Source organism: Poeciliopsis prolifica, unplaced genomic scaffold, assembly GCF_027474105.1.
Source record: "Poeciliopsis prolifica strain line A6 unplaced genomic scaffold, Auburn_PproV2 SCAFFOLD015, whole genome shotgun sequence".
Lineage (NCBI taxonomy): Eukaryota > Metazoa > Chordata > Actinopteri > Cyprinodontiformes > Poeciliidae > Poeciliopsis > Poeciliopsis prolifica.
The window spans coordinates 11,542,445-11,558,299 of record NW_026562390.1 but is presented as its reverse complement, the minus strand read 5'-3'; the positions used below and the strand labels follow the sequence as shown (position 1 = coordinate 11,558,299).

The window sequence follows — 15,855 nt, the reverse complement described above, 5'->3', positions numbered from 1 at the left end:
GTGTCTCAGTTTATTTAATGGGAAGATTTCACTGTCCAGGCCATTAGGGCAGGCTGACTAAAAAGGAGTGACAGTGACTAAGTGGAAAGGTGTTTAATTTGAAGTTTTAACGGCAGCCGCAGACAACGGTTCTTCATTTTATTTAGTTCAGAAAAGGTATGTGGAAACTCAACCCAGAACTCCCCAACTCTTAACCAATCCTATTTTCCAGGTATAAACACAAGAAGTAGTTTCTACAGACACACACATACATTTTGCAAAGTACTCATAACTTTGCAAAATTTGTGTTTTAAAGAAAATTTGTGTTCAATATTCAAAAGTATCCATATCATATTTTCAGTTTGTGATGCGGCAACAAAAACATTTAAAGGCAGTTTTTGCACTTGTGAAAACCCAGTGTAGAGAATATTTGTGATGTGAAAGACAATACATGATTTTAAAAATGCTTAACGAGAAAAAACAAAGGCTGACTAAAACGGTTTTAAATTTCTTTTTTTCCACTTAAAAGTTAAAGATAATTCAAATTTGATGGTAAAGCATTTGATAAAATAGTTTAAGTTCTGTCTTTGTGCATTTCTAACAGTATGTTCAGGGTGGTGACCATATTGCGTTTAGGCCAAAGAGTTTGCTTTTTTTGTCTCATCTGACCAAAGCAGCTTCGTCCATATATGCCATCTCCAAATGTACAAAAGACTTTTTAAACTTTCCTTTAACCTGATTCTTCTTCATGACGAAATCTGGAAGCATTTGGGTGGTGCTTTTGCAAGGCTCTGTACATGCAGAAAGATGAGTGTAAGGAAAACTGGCACTGTGGTTGTAACTGAATTCAAAGGTAATAGTTCTTGGGGGGGGACAAATGAGATTTACAAGACAGACACATTAAGACCTAGATATAATTGGATGCAGTACACAGGTGTTTTCTTACCTGAGGTGTTGAGATGTACCATGTTGTAAACTGGATGCGTGTGGGATTCTGACTAGTTATGCCACGCCTACGGGTTAGCTGGAGAGTCTTTTAACAAGCTGAGATAATGCCCTAGGCATACCCACAGACAGGGTGTGGACGGATGGATTGCTGTGTGTCATTGTTGTTCGTTAATGGCACACCGGGTGTGTGTGAAGCGCCAGACTGCTAGAGGTGTGAACGTGAGTGCTAAAACTCAGTTATACATGTCTTGGCATTATTCTCTCATACTTGAATGACGCAGGTCAAAACCTATTTTCATCTGGGGATTCTTTGATCTTGTCTCACTCATCCTTTTGTGTTCTACCTGAGAGTCTGAGCCAACTTCCTCTCCACCAACTGTCAATCGGACCACTGTCTCCTGCGTTTCCTCCTTCCCACCCACTCGCTTCCCCTTTCAATTTCCAATCTGCCGTTGAGCTCTTCTGCATCATAGTGAGTCTTCTGCGGCTTACCCTGCACGGTTTCTATGGTGACCAACGAAAAAGTGTGACCAGCTAATGGGGACGTAACCCGGGGTCACGCAATTTTTGTATTTTTTTATTTTTACTGGAACCGAGTGTGTCTTCACCGTTTACACCTCGAGCCAAACCTCAATGTGGTGTCTGCAGTCTAGACTGTGTCTGGTTGAAAAACAGGAAACCAGATTGCGAAGACGAGGCGCGCGAGCGGCTCGACGTTTCCAGCGCATCTGGATACGGACCTCTCGTAAACACGTGTAGATGGGGCACACCAGCACCCTGAACGGCTGGCCGGAGCTGCTCCTCATGGTGCAGAACACCTCGCACAGGAAGGTGTTGAACCCCAACCACCGCTCCACGTCGGTCTGCTGCAGCTCCTCACGGCGGGAGAAGTCTCTCTGAAGACAGGCAGAAAAGTACGAAGCACGCTTTTATCTTCAAACACTGCACAGAAACAGCACAGCAACTCCTGTACTGGCATTACACAACGATTCAGTTAGCAGGTGGATATATATATATACAGTAGAGCATTTAGGAAACTTGAACACACATTAACCTTGTGTCACCAGGTACTTTAAACCCTCTAAAAAAAGAAAAGAGAATCATTTGAGAACGCCATTAAAAATACCTTTTTTCTGCTTGAAGTATTCGTTCAGTTTGAAAGTGAGAACAGTGAAGTGTGTCGGCTCTGTGAAAGTGTTGGAGTTAATACGGGTTAATGCTTAATGTGCTCACATAAAGCTGTTGCTGTGCAGGTTAAACTGAACCTTTATTAACAGGCAGTGCAAAGGCTTCCATCCCCCACCCCTCTTGCTCACAATATTATCTGTCAGGAGCTCGAGAAACACGGGCAGCTTACAGAGCTGGCTGCATTTATTGGCACGCCTGGAAACGATGAGTAAGAGCTTTAAAATAAAGTCATCTTTTATTGCAGCAGAATAATGAGGAGGAAACCTGGAAAACTGGCTCCTTTAATTTGAGCCCATTTATTCTGTGTGGGGAAAAAAAAAACTACAAAGCTATAAAAAAATTCTTTTTCAATTTAGAGCCTGTTGGAAAAATAAAAAAAGGAGTTCATTATGCTAACAAGGTTTCCAGTTGCTTTGGTGAAGAAAAAAAGCCCTCAGCACCACGGATCCTCCACCTTACTTCACTGTGAACACAGGATGGTTGTCACACACATTCAAACTTTGTTTCGCACTAAACCCAGATGGGGAGTTTGATGAGACCAAGCTCAAAATTGTTCTCAGCTGATTAAAGGACTCAGTTTAGTGGTGTTTATTGGAAAAAGGCTTTTTCCTAAAGTCCCTTCAAGACATGGGACACCAAGACGCCTCTCTTTGTTGCAGTTGCCTGACAGCAAGATATTTTTTTACCCAACTCAACATAAACTTGTCAGAGTTTGAATTTTGTTTTAAATAATTGCATTGATTGTACCTTTTGGTACATTTCAACAGGAAGGCATTTTGTTGCTGCAATTCTGTAGATCAACATGAAAATATCTTACGAAAATGCCATGTTTTCTTGTCTTTCCCAATTTGAAAAGTACAAATTCACTCATTTTTTTTGCAGTTTAAATGAAAACAAATGGTTCAGTTTTATCTCAACCCTGAATTTATGTACTCAAACTAAATGTTGGTGTTCTTCCTTCTTCAGAGTGAAATTATGCTGCTGTGACTTTCACCACCAGCACATGAAAATGGCGCAAAAAGAGTCCATAGCATGAGTGAAAAACACGCCAAGCTTTCTTCAGCTGTGTTTAATAAGAGAGGTCTTTAACAGGTGGAACAGTGGCAACGTTAAGACCAACAAAACCTCTCTCTGAATAAACAGAGCAGTCACACTAATTGGCCCCATATTGAGATCCGGGGGTCTAATGGCAACAGCATTAATGAAAGCCTTCATGAGCCCACTTATGACATTTAAAATGTTTTATAGCAAAAAAAAGCCAAAATGTCAAAGGCAAGCAGGGGGTCTATGCTGGCTGGGAAACTGAGATTAAAGAGAGAGATAAAAGAGGAGAAAAGACCACACAAATGTGATGGGAGGAAGAGGAAATTAGTTGGAAAGGAGGCTGAAGGATCAAGGTAGAAATAAACACCTACTTAATTTGGGGTAAATATCAAAAATTTTAAATAAAAATAAAAGCTCAAGGCAGATATATACACAGCATGGCAGCTTTCAGATGACAACACATGTCCCCTGATTGCTTCTGATTGTGAGATTGGGCATGCAAACAGCGAGGCGACGGGGTGAAAGGAGGTGAGAAGATGTGGGAACATGGGAATAGAGAGCTCATGAGGGACAAGAAGGAGGAAATGAAAGGAGGGAGAGCGGCAAAGTATGTAACGCCTCAGAGGATGTTTTCATTCAGGGTGCAGGACTGGAACTGTGCAGTAAAGTGAAGGAATGGAAGGTGAAGAGGAAGTAGACTTCCGCTCCCCCTGGGAGTTTAGATTAGCTACTTTGTGGATTGACATGTACAGGACTGAAACACAATGAGCTGGCCATCAGACGGAGGGAATTCCTAAAGCTAAGGTGAATAAAGTCACTGAGATCATGGTTAACTTTTTTTTAAATACACTATGCTAAAAAAAAGAAGAAGCAAATTTTCACTTTATAATTAAGTGCAACAATGTAAAATTCAAAACAGAATCAGCACAAATGGATAGAAATGGCATAATAATTGAAGCAATAAGCTACAATACAGACAAAATGCATAATGAAGCATGAGAATGTGGCACAGATTCAATTCTCCAAGAGCTTTATTTTTATTTTTTTTAAAAGCACTGTTTTCTAAATTAAAACCATAACTAACAAGATCCCCTGAGATTCTGAGTACGGAGGCTGCAGAAACAGAAGAGATTTAATTTTGCAATGAGAAGTAGATTCACTCTGAGCTAATCGAACCAGCAGCTCACTGCAGTGGTAATTACGAAATGAAGCCAAAGGCATTAGTGAGAAACAGGGCTTGAAGGCAGACGATTCCAACAGCTGCTCTTACCTGCAGCATGTTGAGCAGGAGCGATCTAAACTTAGTTCCCTCCACCATAAACAGTGCCATCTTGTCGCAGAGCATGGCGGCTGTTGCTGCGAAGCTTCGGTCGGATACGGCCTTGGAGTAGATGGTTCCGACCACCTGAGCCAGCGATTCCTCGGACCGTGCCGAGCTCTGCGCCTCCTCCATGAAAGAGGCCAGCTGCTTCTCCACGCCACTGCTGTTGCTCCTCATGCTGTTAAGGAGGTCCACCAGTCGGTCCATGTTCTGAGGTCCCAACTGAGACTCCTCCATGTTAACCTCGTCCTGCAAATAGGGTAGTGTAAAGGTTTGACCTCATCCAGGGAAGCTGGTTATTTTTTTATGTCACAATTCCAGATGTCAATAACACAAATTTCCAATGTAGTGACTCCTTTTTGATGTTCTCAAATCAACCACCTGGCTGTATTGAGAGGAAGCTGAAATTCACAATGGAGTTGGCCAATTCAGTTTAGAACACATAGTAAAACATAAAAAAAAAAACAGCCTGTTTGTTTGTTAGTTTCCTCTCCTCTTTAGGGAGAACACAGACACATTTGCTGAGTGACTGCAGAATAAAAACCTGGACAATTAAATGAAGCCAGGCAAGGAGAGACAAGTGTGTCTGCGTCTCTGTGCAGTAATAAACCATGCTTGTCTTTTTGAAGTTAATTGGGAAACCAAATGTTAGCGTGTGCACACATACAGATCAGGCCTGGCTGCCCTAATAGAGACTGACAAACACTAAGCAGATTGTCAGTACCTTGTCTTTTAGTCTCCTCCTCAGTCTCTCCTTAGATGACTGCAGAAGACTGACTCTTGGCTGCTCTGCGTGACCAACGCTCACTTTTCTACTTGGCAGCATGCAGAGGGATTCCTTATTAACTGTTGGGTCTGGTTGGGCCGTCACACTAGGAGTGGGGGCTGAGTTGGGCGATTCATTGGGACTCCTATGGTTGCAGGCTTGCGGTGGTCGCATGTGCTCATCATTCACTCTTACAATCTCAGTCTGTTTGTCTTTGGTTGTTTCTGGGGACGCTTCTTTATCACCTGCAGCGTGTGTCTGTTCATGGCCCTGACCCCTCTGATTGTGGTGCCAACGGCGGTTGTGGCTGTAACCGTGATGCGGAGGTCCTCCTTGGCGAGGCCCAACATGTCCTCCTTGCTGCTGGCGAGGTGGTCGACCAGCGTTGTGGTTTCTGTTATCTCCCTGATCTGTTAAATTCAACTCTTGCTGGTTTGGGGGCTGCTGTTGAGTTTGATCCCAGTGTTGCTGTGGAGACTGTTGCTGTATCTGCTGAGGATGGTTCTTCCCCCCTCCTCCTCCACTCTGGGGTCGCTGCTGCCTCCTGAAAATAAAGCAGGTTCGAGTTTGTCATGATGTGACAGGGGTCAGTTTGCTCAGGTATGCCCTTTACATGGTCCAACAAATTACCAAGACATTTACAAACATTCACCTATCGGTACGATTCAACAGAAGTAGTATCTACTGAACTGAAAGCTATAAAATCAGAAGCCCACTTCCTGCTTACATGAGGATGAACAGTCTGAGTGTGTTTTCCTGTCCTGCATTGATACGTTGTTTTTGCTGTACTGGCTCTGGTCTACAAACCACTGACATATGGTCCAGGGGATTAGTCACCTCCACACTGAGAACACAGCCTCTTATCTATCTCTGCTTGTGAACCTGCACAAATTTAACCACCAACAGCAGCATTCAGAACCTTTTCAATTGCATAAAACTGAAAAATGTTTTGACAAATAATATATTGCAGATTTAGTAAGCAAGGAAATAATTCCTGTTTTAAATCAAAGTTGTTAGAACATTTTTACTAAAAGATACAATGCATTTGTCTGCATATTCCAACTGAAATATGGCCTTCCTTTCAGTTCAAGGACTCTGGATGAAGACATGTCTCGCCTAAAAAACTAATGATCCATAGGCTAAAGAAAATTAAAGTTCATAGTTTTTAAAGACATAAAGAAACAAATAGAGAAAAGATAAGCAACAAGCTTCAAAATGAATGGATCTTTCACTGCTTAATCTCAAAGTGAAAATCTTACACAAGGATTTTAGCAAACAATATTTTCAATCTAAATAACACACAAAAAAATCCCGCAAAACAAAGGGATTGTATTTTTTGACTTAATCAGTAGAAAGTTAGAATACGTAATCCATATTTTTCCCACTCTTCAAATGGCAAAGATGTAAGAGCATGTCATCAAAGTAATGAAGATGTTTGCCAGTCGTATTAAGTCTTAAGGCTAAAAGAAAATACCTGTGCATCTAAATTTGAAATATCTACAGTGACCATATAACTAAAAGTTAAAAACTATTTGAGCTTGAGGTCACCAAGTCTCCATAAAAAAAGCACAACACATCATAAAGGACACTTCCCACCCCGGACACTCTCTGTTTACACTGTTGCCTTCAGGTATACGATACAGAACAATCAAAACAAGAACCAACCATCTTAGAGACAGTTTTTACCTGAAAGCAATAACAAAAATAAATGCAATCAAAAAATAACCATCAATCATCATGAATGTTGTGTATCAGCTATTTGTTATTTGACTTATTGTAAAAAACAAAAAACAAAAAAAATGAGGAAAAAAAAAACACACGTCATTCCATACATTCTCAAATCACAGAAGATTAGACCCTTAGAATATAATGTGCTACTTCTAAACCACTGACCAATATGTCATGGTAAACATGCATAAAATTTGTGTCATGCATTTTGTGAACATACATATAAATAGTCAATGAAATAAACCTTTTCAGGATCTACACAAACATTGATTTTAACTATTAGTACAGCCATGCAGTGATTTCTCAACATTCAGGTATAAGCCTGTTTGTTTAAATACCAAACAAACTTTTTTTTCTATTAATAAAAAGGTGCAAAAGACTAGAAGAGAAAAATATTCAGAGAAAAGTTGAGCCTGTAACCCTGAGCTGTGTAAGCCTCGTGGGAGGCTGGACAAAGCAAACACAGACGCAATGATCCTAAATTTTTGAACAGATCCTCAGTGGGCAGACAGCCGCACTTTACCAAAATCCCTCTTACAAAGTTTCAGCTGCCTAAATTTTAGCAATAGCATAAAAAAAATGAAAGCACGACCCTGACATTTTGGAGCCTGTGGAACAAAAATCTAAAATTGTGAAAGAGACCCTTTGGCACTTACATACTAAAAATCTTAAGAGTCAGTGCTCTTTTGTAAGAGTGTTCTTTTCAAAACTCATCAGAGGACGGAAAATAAAACCTTGGAGATGGCCTCAAAAGAAGTTAACATTCTTTATGTTCTTTTGCACAAGCTGTGTTTTGTTCAAATAAGCCAAAGAGGACAGGTACATGGTGGCGATAGACGGCTTTGGTAATCCACGTCAATTTTCAAATGCTTGAGAAAAACTGGGCTTTAAAGGCATTAAATGTTGTTAAAGCAAGTAATAAACCAGCTATGTGGTGAGACTTAATAACAGTGTTATTAGTGCTCCATCTTCTCAGACCATACTAAATATAGTTGACCATTGTGTTCAATATATTGACCATAACTAAATATAATTTAATTGTTTTCAATAGAAAACTTTTTTATCAACAGGCATTGTAAACTGAATTTTACTGTATGGCATTGTAATTTGGAAGAAACTGAAACATGTCGAACTGAATGTGTTTATGTTTGGATTGACTTGATTTTACATTTCTATTTCAAATTTGAACCTGTAAAGGGTCTTGAAACTACATTTTTTGACCAACTGGTGTTAAATCAATGAAATGAAATAAATTAAGCCGAATGCTGCTGTTTTAGCTGAAAAAGATTGAGGTTGTAGTATAACGTGGTATGAGGAAACTAGTGTACTGAGTTACTTAATGCTGTTCATCATCACCTCCAAATCTGCAACATGGTGAACTAAAATATTTAAAAAATCCTAACATCTAAAGATCTGAATGAGGTTGTCAGGGTTAACACTATTTTAATGCTCATATTTAATATGTGTTTGATTAATTAATAAATATTTTAGGTTATGCACATCAGTTCTGCATTAGCCATTCACTGACCTGGTTAGAGTTTCCACAGCGAATGAGGATATTTCACCAACCGGTGAAAGGTTTCAACTGCGATGTTCCCAAAGAAACATCGCAGAAACATCGCAGTTATTTGACTGAGATCTGCCTCAGTCAAATATAATCGCAGTTGGGTGCAAACCTGCTGGTTTTTACTTACTGCTTCAAATATTTTGTTAGTGTAATGTGAAAACATGCTTGCTAATATGTAAATATTGTTATCTACAAAAAATGTAAGTGGTTATTCTTATTTTGTTGACCAACAACAATTTCATCTTTCATCTGTCATTTTCCACACATTTTCACAATTGCAAATAAAGTTGAAGTAGCGTAATTTGTCACTAGAAAAGAGGTTTTACATAATTTGAAAGACCAATACAGTCAGGCTGTATTAAAGGAGGACATGGCAGAAAATACTGTCACTAACTCACAAGTTTCAGGTTTTAAAGGTAGTCGTTGTTGATAAATGCAGAACTCCTGGATAAAAATTGTGAAATCAGTTGATTATCTTATCCTATAATTGGTAAAACTTCTTAATTTTGCCAAGGAGACATCCAGAACTGCTGAATATGACCACTCTGATGGATTCAAAGGCTTGTGATAGTTGCAATTAATTTAGGCTCAGATGTAATAAACCACTCTTCTTATCTACTGATAATCTGAGAGGGGTTAGAGAAGGAGTATAATAAAATGTTAATCATGTTTAATGACTGTGACCTCCACAGTGGTTTGAGTGCTCATCATCTATCAGCCATTACTGTCAGAGATTGCTGCATTGAGGACAAATGATGGAACCACTGATGAAATGTCATTCAACAATAAGTTACTCTTTCATGATTAAACATCTAATAAAACGGAACATGACTTATTATTTTCGGTTTGATAATTTAAATGGTATTACTCAAGTCCATTGCAGTGCTGGATGTTGCCAGCCTGAGACATATTTAAGTACATATTCTTCAAATTGATTGAGAAATAAGTTGAATGTAATGTTCAGAGATCTGCCAAAAATGTATCTGGACTTCATTAATAGAAATGTGCAAAACTATTCACACTTTCTAAACTCTTGAGATTTTTTCCCATTACTTCAATGTACTTTATTAGAATGTTAAATAGTTGAATACAAAGTACAGCATAATTAGGAAGTAGGTAAAAAAATCAAGCTAGTTTTCATGATTTTGCAAACTTTCAGACTTGTACGTCAATTGTTTATACAGCAATTTTTCTCTGTAATTTCAATTGTAAATGCAGTCGCTCATTCTTCTTACCAAGATCACACAAGCCCAGTCAAAAATCTATGAATATCAGTCTTTTCACAAATTCTCAGCTTTGCACATCTAGTCTTAAATGTATGCCCACATCATCTGAGAACATCAATTTTAATGTCCTCAAACTGATTTTCAGTTAGATTAAATGTGCACTTTGACTGAGCCATACTAAAACATGAATGTGCTTTGATATAAACCATGCATCATAATTGTCATATTTAGCTTTCGATATGAGGTTGTTGTTCTGTTGGATCTTGTAGCCTTTGACAGGTTTTCCAGAAAACATTGTATTTAACTCTGGTAGCCTATGCCTGTTGAAAAAGAAAAGTCATATGATGATGCTGCCACCACTATGCGTTACACATGGGTATATTGAGTGTGTTCAAAACACTTTCAGGTTTCAGCTGATTCACTATTTGAATGTTAAATAGCGACGTTTAAATGCTCGGATGTTGTTTCGTAGCCAAACCCCGTTTTAAAATTTCCCACCACTTTATCTCTGGCGAGTCCCTTGTTCTTCATGACGCTGTTTGTTTTCTGAGATTCTAAACCTTTGAGGCCTTCACAAAACAGCTGCACAAATTTCAGAGGTTTGGATACTTTTAAAAGTTACTTTACCTTTTGAGATCCTACTTAAGTTGCCACTAACCTGGCCGAGACTCGTCGTTTCTCCCCTGGGCCAATGGGCAGAAGTATGGTTAACTGCTCTCGGGTGAAGTGATCAAATGCTCTACAAGCAGGAGAGAGGGGTAGGCCAAAATGCAGATGATTGGAAGGATGGAAAGATGAAATCGGGTGAAGAGTGGAGTAAAGTCAAAGTAAATTTTGTAGGAAATCGAAGAATTTTCATGGAAGGAAAACAGGAGAAAATAAAAGGTTGAAAAGGGCAAAAAAGCAAAGCAAGTAAGAGAAAAAAAACTACATGTTGGTAAGGTAGCACAAAACAAGGAGTCTAAAAGAATTCTACATAAAAGATGAAATTAACTTGCAGACATGGTCAGGGGAGGGGGAGCATGATAAAAATGATCAATCATGACTTTTACTGAGCACAAGAGGAGAATTTATAGAACCACTGGTTGACCCAGACAAGAGAATCGATTGACCTGGGGGAAGAGATGTCTGCAGGCCAGACAGTCAATAACTTGGCCAAGGCTCTACACACGCCACAAAACACTAACTTAATGCACTGTGGGAAGGAGGATTTCAGCTGCCTGACTGAGCATTTGCATTATTACATTTTAAGATAAAAATTGTGAAGTCCGAAATTAATTTGGGTGCATTCATGCAAGAAGAATTTCGACTCATCACACAATATTTTTAAAGAATCCCTGTCAGAAATAAAGCACATAAATCCTGTTTATTGTTTTTACTGGAAGAGCCTAGAAAACATAGGAACTGGAATTATTTTTTATGAACTGAAAAATGTGTTGAGCAGAACATCTCTTTAAACAGCTACAAACGAGTCAATACCGTTTAAAATACTAAGGAAAATAAGTTTGTGTTTTAAGACAACCACAAATGCAACTTGACAAATGAGATCAGTCGAGCCACAGGAGGAGTTGTTTTCTGCACAATAGGAATTTTGATGAAATTGATATAGAATCATAATTCAAGCATTTTAACATTTATACAAGACAACCACAAATTTCAGGGCATTTTTTTTAGTATTGTATGTGGTAGGCCAACACAAGGCTGTAGAGATCCACAGCTCAGGTGGGAGAATGTTTTGACAGGAGAAATACAAGTTGTGCAGAGGATGCAAAAAAACCCTCCAAAAACCTGACACTGGAGCAGTGAACCTCCTTCCGGCCAGACACACAAAATGAAAGCATATTTATGTGGTAGAATTACACAAAGTATAGACCTAAATCGAGTTGTGAATCAAGGACAATACTTGCAAGCTGATGATCGCACACTCTCCATGCAAATGAAAAAGTTGAAAATTTTAAACCCTAAATGTGTGACGCTGGAGGAAAAAACCCAAAAAAAGCCTTGTAGTTGTAAATGCAACAAAAGCAGAAACCACAGAATATTGATTCAGTGGTCCAGATGCAATGCTGGTTGGAACATATTGAGCTTAGTGCTTGTAACAAATTGTGAAAAAGTTAAACTGATGCAAAAACATTTCATAGTATTGTAAGGTTTAGATATTGATAACTGTTAATTTAAAAAAACAACAATACAAAACAACAGAAGGCAAAAGCAAATTTCAACAAACACAAATATAGTTGGGCATTGTATAAAAATATTTTGCATATTCTCTTAAAATGATCTTTTTATTTGAGTGTGTAACTTTTGGCAGTCATGCATCATCTGGAAAACGCACCCCACGATGCAGTGTTGCAGAGACAGTGACTGGTGCAGGCAGTTGTGCATGGACTGTTGCTAAAGTTGGACTCAATCAGTTTTTGAGAACACTACAAAAAATGTTGTAGACAAAGTGCTCTTCTTTAAACAATGTCCATCAAACATCTTAGAAAAGCTACTGACAATTACAAAAGAATGAAAAGAGTGAGCACGCTGCTCATTTTCCAAAGCTTTGCTTCTCTTCTGTTCTGAAGCAAAGAAGAAAAAAACAACAAACAAAAAAAAACAGTAACCAGCACATTCCTGTAAATCACAACTAATTTCAGCCCTGCCTGACGTGCCTACTAAAGTAGAAACACATGCACTGCCTCCTCTTTCTTTTCCATCCTGCCACAGCCAGCCCACACTTTTTCCTTTACTCGGTCTCCCAGTCTGCTCCCTTTGCTGGACATTTGTTCGATACACCCCTCATGTTTCAAACATGTAGTCGACGAATCAATACTTTGCTTCCATATTTCATCATGTCTTTTCACCAAGTTTAGCTGAGACCATTTCTACTCTTTTCCCTATTGTGTTGATGTATAGCAACCAACAGAACACAAAATCCAACCCAAGCGCAACATTTTTTGTGGTTTTCCTTTACTGCCTTCAAGCTACTGTTGTTAAACTTTAAATTATGTCTGCAGCTTCTAGAATAGAAAAGTTAAGCTAGCTGGCTATTTAGCGAATGCATGTTGAGATAAATACTTTAACTAGGGATTTTAATTTTATGATGCATTTCATAGCACAGTTTGTGCATATTAGAGCTTTATTTCCCTGCAGCTAATGAGAACTGAAACAAAATCATACATTACTCTCACCCAAATGCACTTTGATTATATCCCCCAATCCTGTTTTTGATTCCAAAAGGGCTTTAAAAATATTGACTTTGTTTAGGAATAATGATTTACTGTAAGGCCAAATATTTCATGACTTTTTCCAAGTCCTATTTGTGCACACCTCTGCCTCAACCTTCCTTCCATAACCTCAAACCCTATAATTATTCATTTGTTTTTTGTTTCCCCAACAATCGATTTGCAAAGTCTTATAGGGCCTCTTTTCAGTATAATGAGAAAACCAATAGTTGTTTCTTTGGACTGGCTACTGTAGTACAGCGTGTTGGCACATCTGAATAAAGAAACATGAGTTTAGAGAAAGAAAGTAAAAAGGCTACCCAGTGATCTAAGGCCATAATCCTCAAATTGTGGTACGAAAACCATCAGTGGTACTTCTCAGAGAAAGAATTTGGTAATTACTATTAAACAATAAGTTGAGCTGTTGAAGCAAATTGATATGTAAATTTGAAGAGAAACTACCTAAACCTACCAATACACTGATCCTCTAATCAGGTAAAGAAGTCATCTGTGTAAGATTCTAAAATATAATTTGCAAATAGATTTTTATGCATCTATTTGCATAAAAAAAAATTTTTTTTAAAAGCAAAAAAGACATGAAGCAGCAGTTGGTTCTTGACTTGCTTCTTCGTTTCATGGTTGATGCCTAACTTTAATTGTCTCGCTTTTGTGCAAACCCTTTCTGAGGTATCTGGTGCTGCCTGGCCTAATACCGCCTGGGTCTGTCTTCATCTGATGATGGACTGCCCTCTTTATGCTGATGGCTCTGCCGCTGTCTGAGCCAAACCCTAGTCTAGACCTTGCTATTCACCAAATATGCCTCTGTGCCTCCATCCCAACGTGCATTATTGACATGGCCTGATCTGATTGGCAAATGGGCTCCATTTATTTTATAAAACCATAATATGGTTGATGAAGTAATGATAACTGATATCCCGATGTCTTCTTGCTGCTCAGTGAATACTGTGAATATAGGTCACAATATTCAGAATATTGTGATACTGAAGTTGCTTCTCATAGAGGCGGATGGACGGAACATAAACAAAAGGTTTATATTCATCATAGCCATGTCTGTTTTCGTCTTACACCTGCCTGTTCATGGTGTCTACACATTAGACAGAACATTTATATAACATTGTCATGACAATTACACAAAGAGGCACAACAAAATCTAATGCTTTTATTTAAAAAAAAGCAATACTTAATAAAATAATGTATTATCACAGTTCTAATGATGCTTAAAACATTTCCTATATTTGTCTTTTATTATGATCCATAAACAGATGGAGAGTGGGAGGACACATTTATGTTGAAATTATATATATAAACATACACTTCTTATAATGATATAAGAATAAATTATTCCAAATTAAGATACTATATTCAGTCTTAAGTAGTGATATAAAATTTTATTCAGTTTCAGCTTGAACATTAGGCAGATTTAGACAATATTTAGAGATATGTGCTTACAATATTAAAGCAACATCTGGAACAATCAACAGCTGAACTGAGGAGAAGCTTTTAAATAAATAAGCCTGCTAAATAATGCATTAGTTTAATAATAGCAATACACTTTCTGAAAACTAGTAATAACAAGGCAGCATCAAACTGCTCTTTAATGGAGGAAACTATTCTGTTCAATGGCCTTTAATGGTAAGAAGGCTATGACATATTTACTTATTTTGAATCTGTAACTTGTGTAAATGCTATATAAATTAAGTGGGGAAACACTGCTTTTCACATCACAGTCCTAAATAATAATCTGATTTTGTAGAATTATGCAAAGAAACACTCTGCACATTGTAGTGTACAGGAGTCCTTTTTTAAATGCAATTCTTTATTTCTATGCATCTCTTTTTTTTAAATGTATTTATTTAATCCATCAGCCATATACCATTTTTTGTCATAGTTTTGTATAATATTGATTTAAAAAAGTGACTGGTCACTAGCTACCACAAAGGAAGTATATGATCGCCACAAAACTGCCTTTAGCTCTTTTAGTGTTAAACTAGAATTCAGTTTAAAATGTTTTGGTAGCAACAGCTACTTAAAAACATGAATGCAGCAAACAAGGATGCACAACATTATGTAAAATTTGAATGAAGCGTGTTAAGTATAAAGACGTGTGCACAAAGCAGCGAGTAGAAGAAAACAGGATGGTCTCCTGTTACAGTTTCCACTACACAAAACAAATAGAGTGAAACCTAAGCAAGCGGCTATTGGTCTATGTTGATATTTTTGTTCTTTTCTTTCCACCAGGGCTGCAGTGTGCTCATTGTACAGCAAACACAACAGCTTACAGGAGACACGCATTATTCTCTGGACTTAAAAACAGGAATGTAAGTGTTTTTGTCCATTTGGTTTAGATATAATTTCCTCTTTTAAAGCCACAAATACAACCAAAATATTTTCTCTTTAGCCAGTATCTTAGCAACTAAAGAACAGTTTTCCAATGACATCAGGGCAGGGAGTGAAAGGGATTTTTTTTTCTCCCCTTTCGCTAGTTTCAGTGAAGTCAGACTTGACCTGGGAAAATTAGATTTTACAGAAAATACAACCAATATAAAAAAAATCCACTTTGAATCAAGTCAAAGGTTGCAAAGCAGCACTATTAAATCAAACAGAGAAACCGAGCTGGAGTGTGCTTTCATTTCCAGATATTATTGTGGCTGTGGAGACATGCTTAAGCTGTGATTCCATCATTTCTGTCTGAAAAAAGATTTTGCTGCATGTGAATGTGTGTGCGCAGGCATATGCATGGTGGGTAAACATTACCGTCGGTCGTTCCTCCTGCGTCGGAAGAGCTTTTTGGTGTGTGCTATCTCAGCCTCATTAGGAAGGGGTGGGAAGACCTGTGAGAAACAAATCATGGTGTAAGA

General features: G+C 38.1%; 1 protein-coding gene across 3 annotated transcripts in view; it reads right to left on the bottom strand.

Annotated features, from left to right (window-relative positions):
- Positions 1-15,855, bottom strand: part of ctif (CBP80/20-dependent translation initiation factor) — a 55,682-nt gene that overhangs the window by 7,072 nt on the left and 32,755 nt on the right. For 2 of the 3 annotated variants that reach the window (XR_008606620.1, XM_055040267.1), the window contains exons 8-12: positions 15,752-15,828; positions 10,426-10,506; positions 5,205-5,790; positions 4,430-4,729; positions 1,668-1,823 (exon numbers count right to left, since the gene is read on the bottom strand). Coding sequence is in view for 2 of the 3 variants with exons in the window: in XM_055040267.1 (XP_054896242.1) it covers positions 1,668-1,823; positions 4,430-4,729; positions 5,205-5,790; positions 10,426-10,506; positions 15,752-15,828 (1,200 nt within the window). In the remaining variant the exon portion in view is untranslated. The remainder of the gene's footprint in view (positions 1-1,667; positions 1,824-4,429; positions 4,730-5,204; positions 5,791-10,425; positions 10,507-15,751; positions 15,829-15,855) is intronic. The other variant, XM_055040268.1, reaches the window with a different exon arrangement.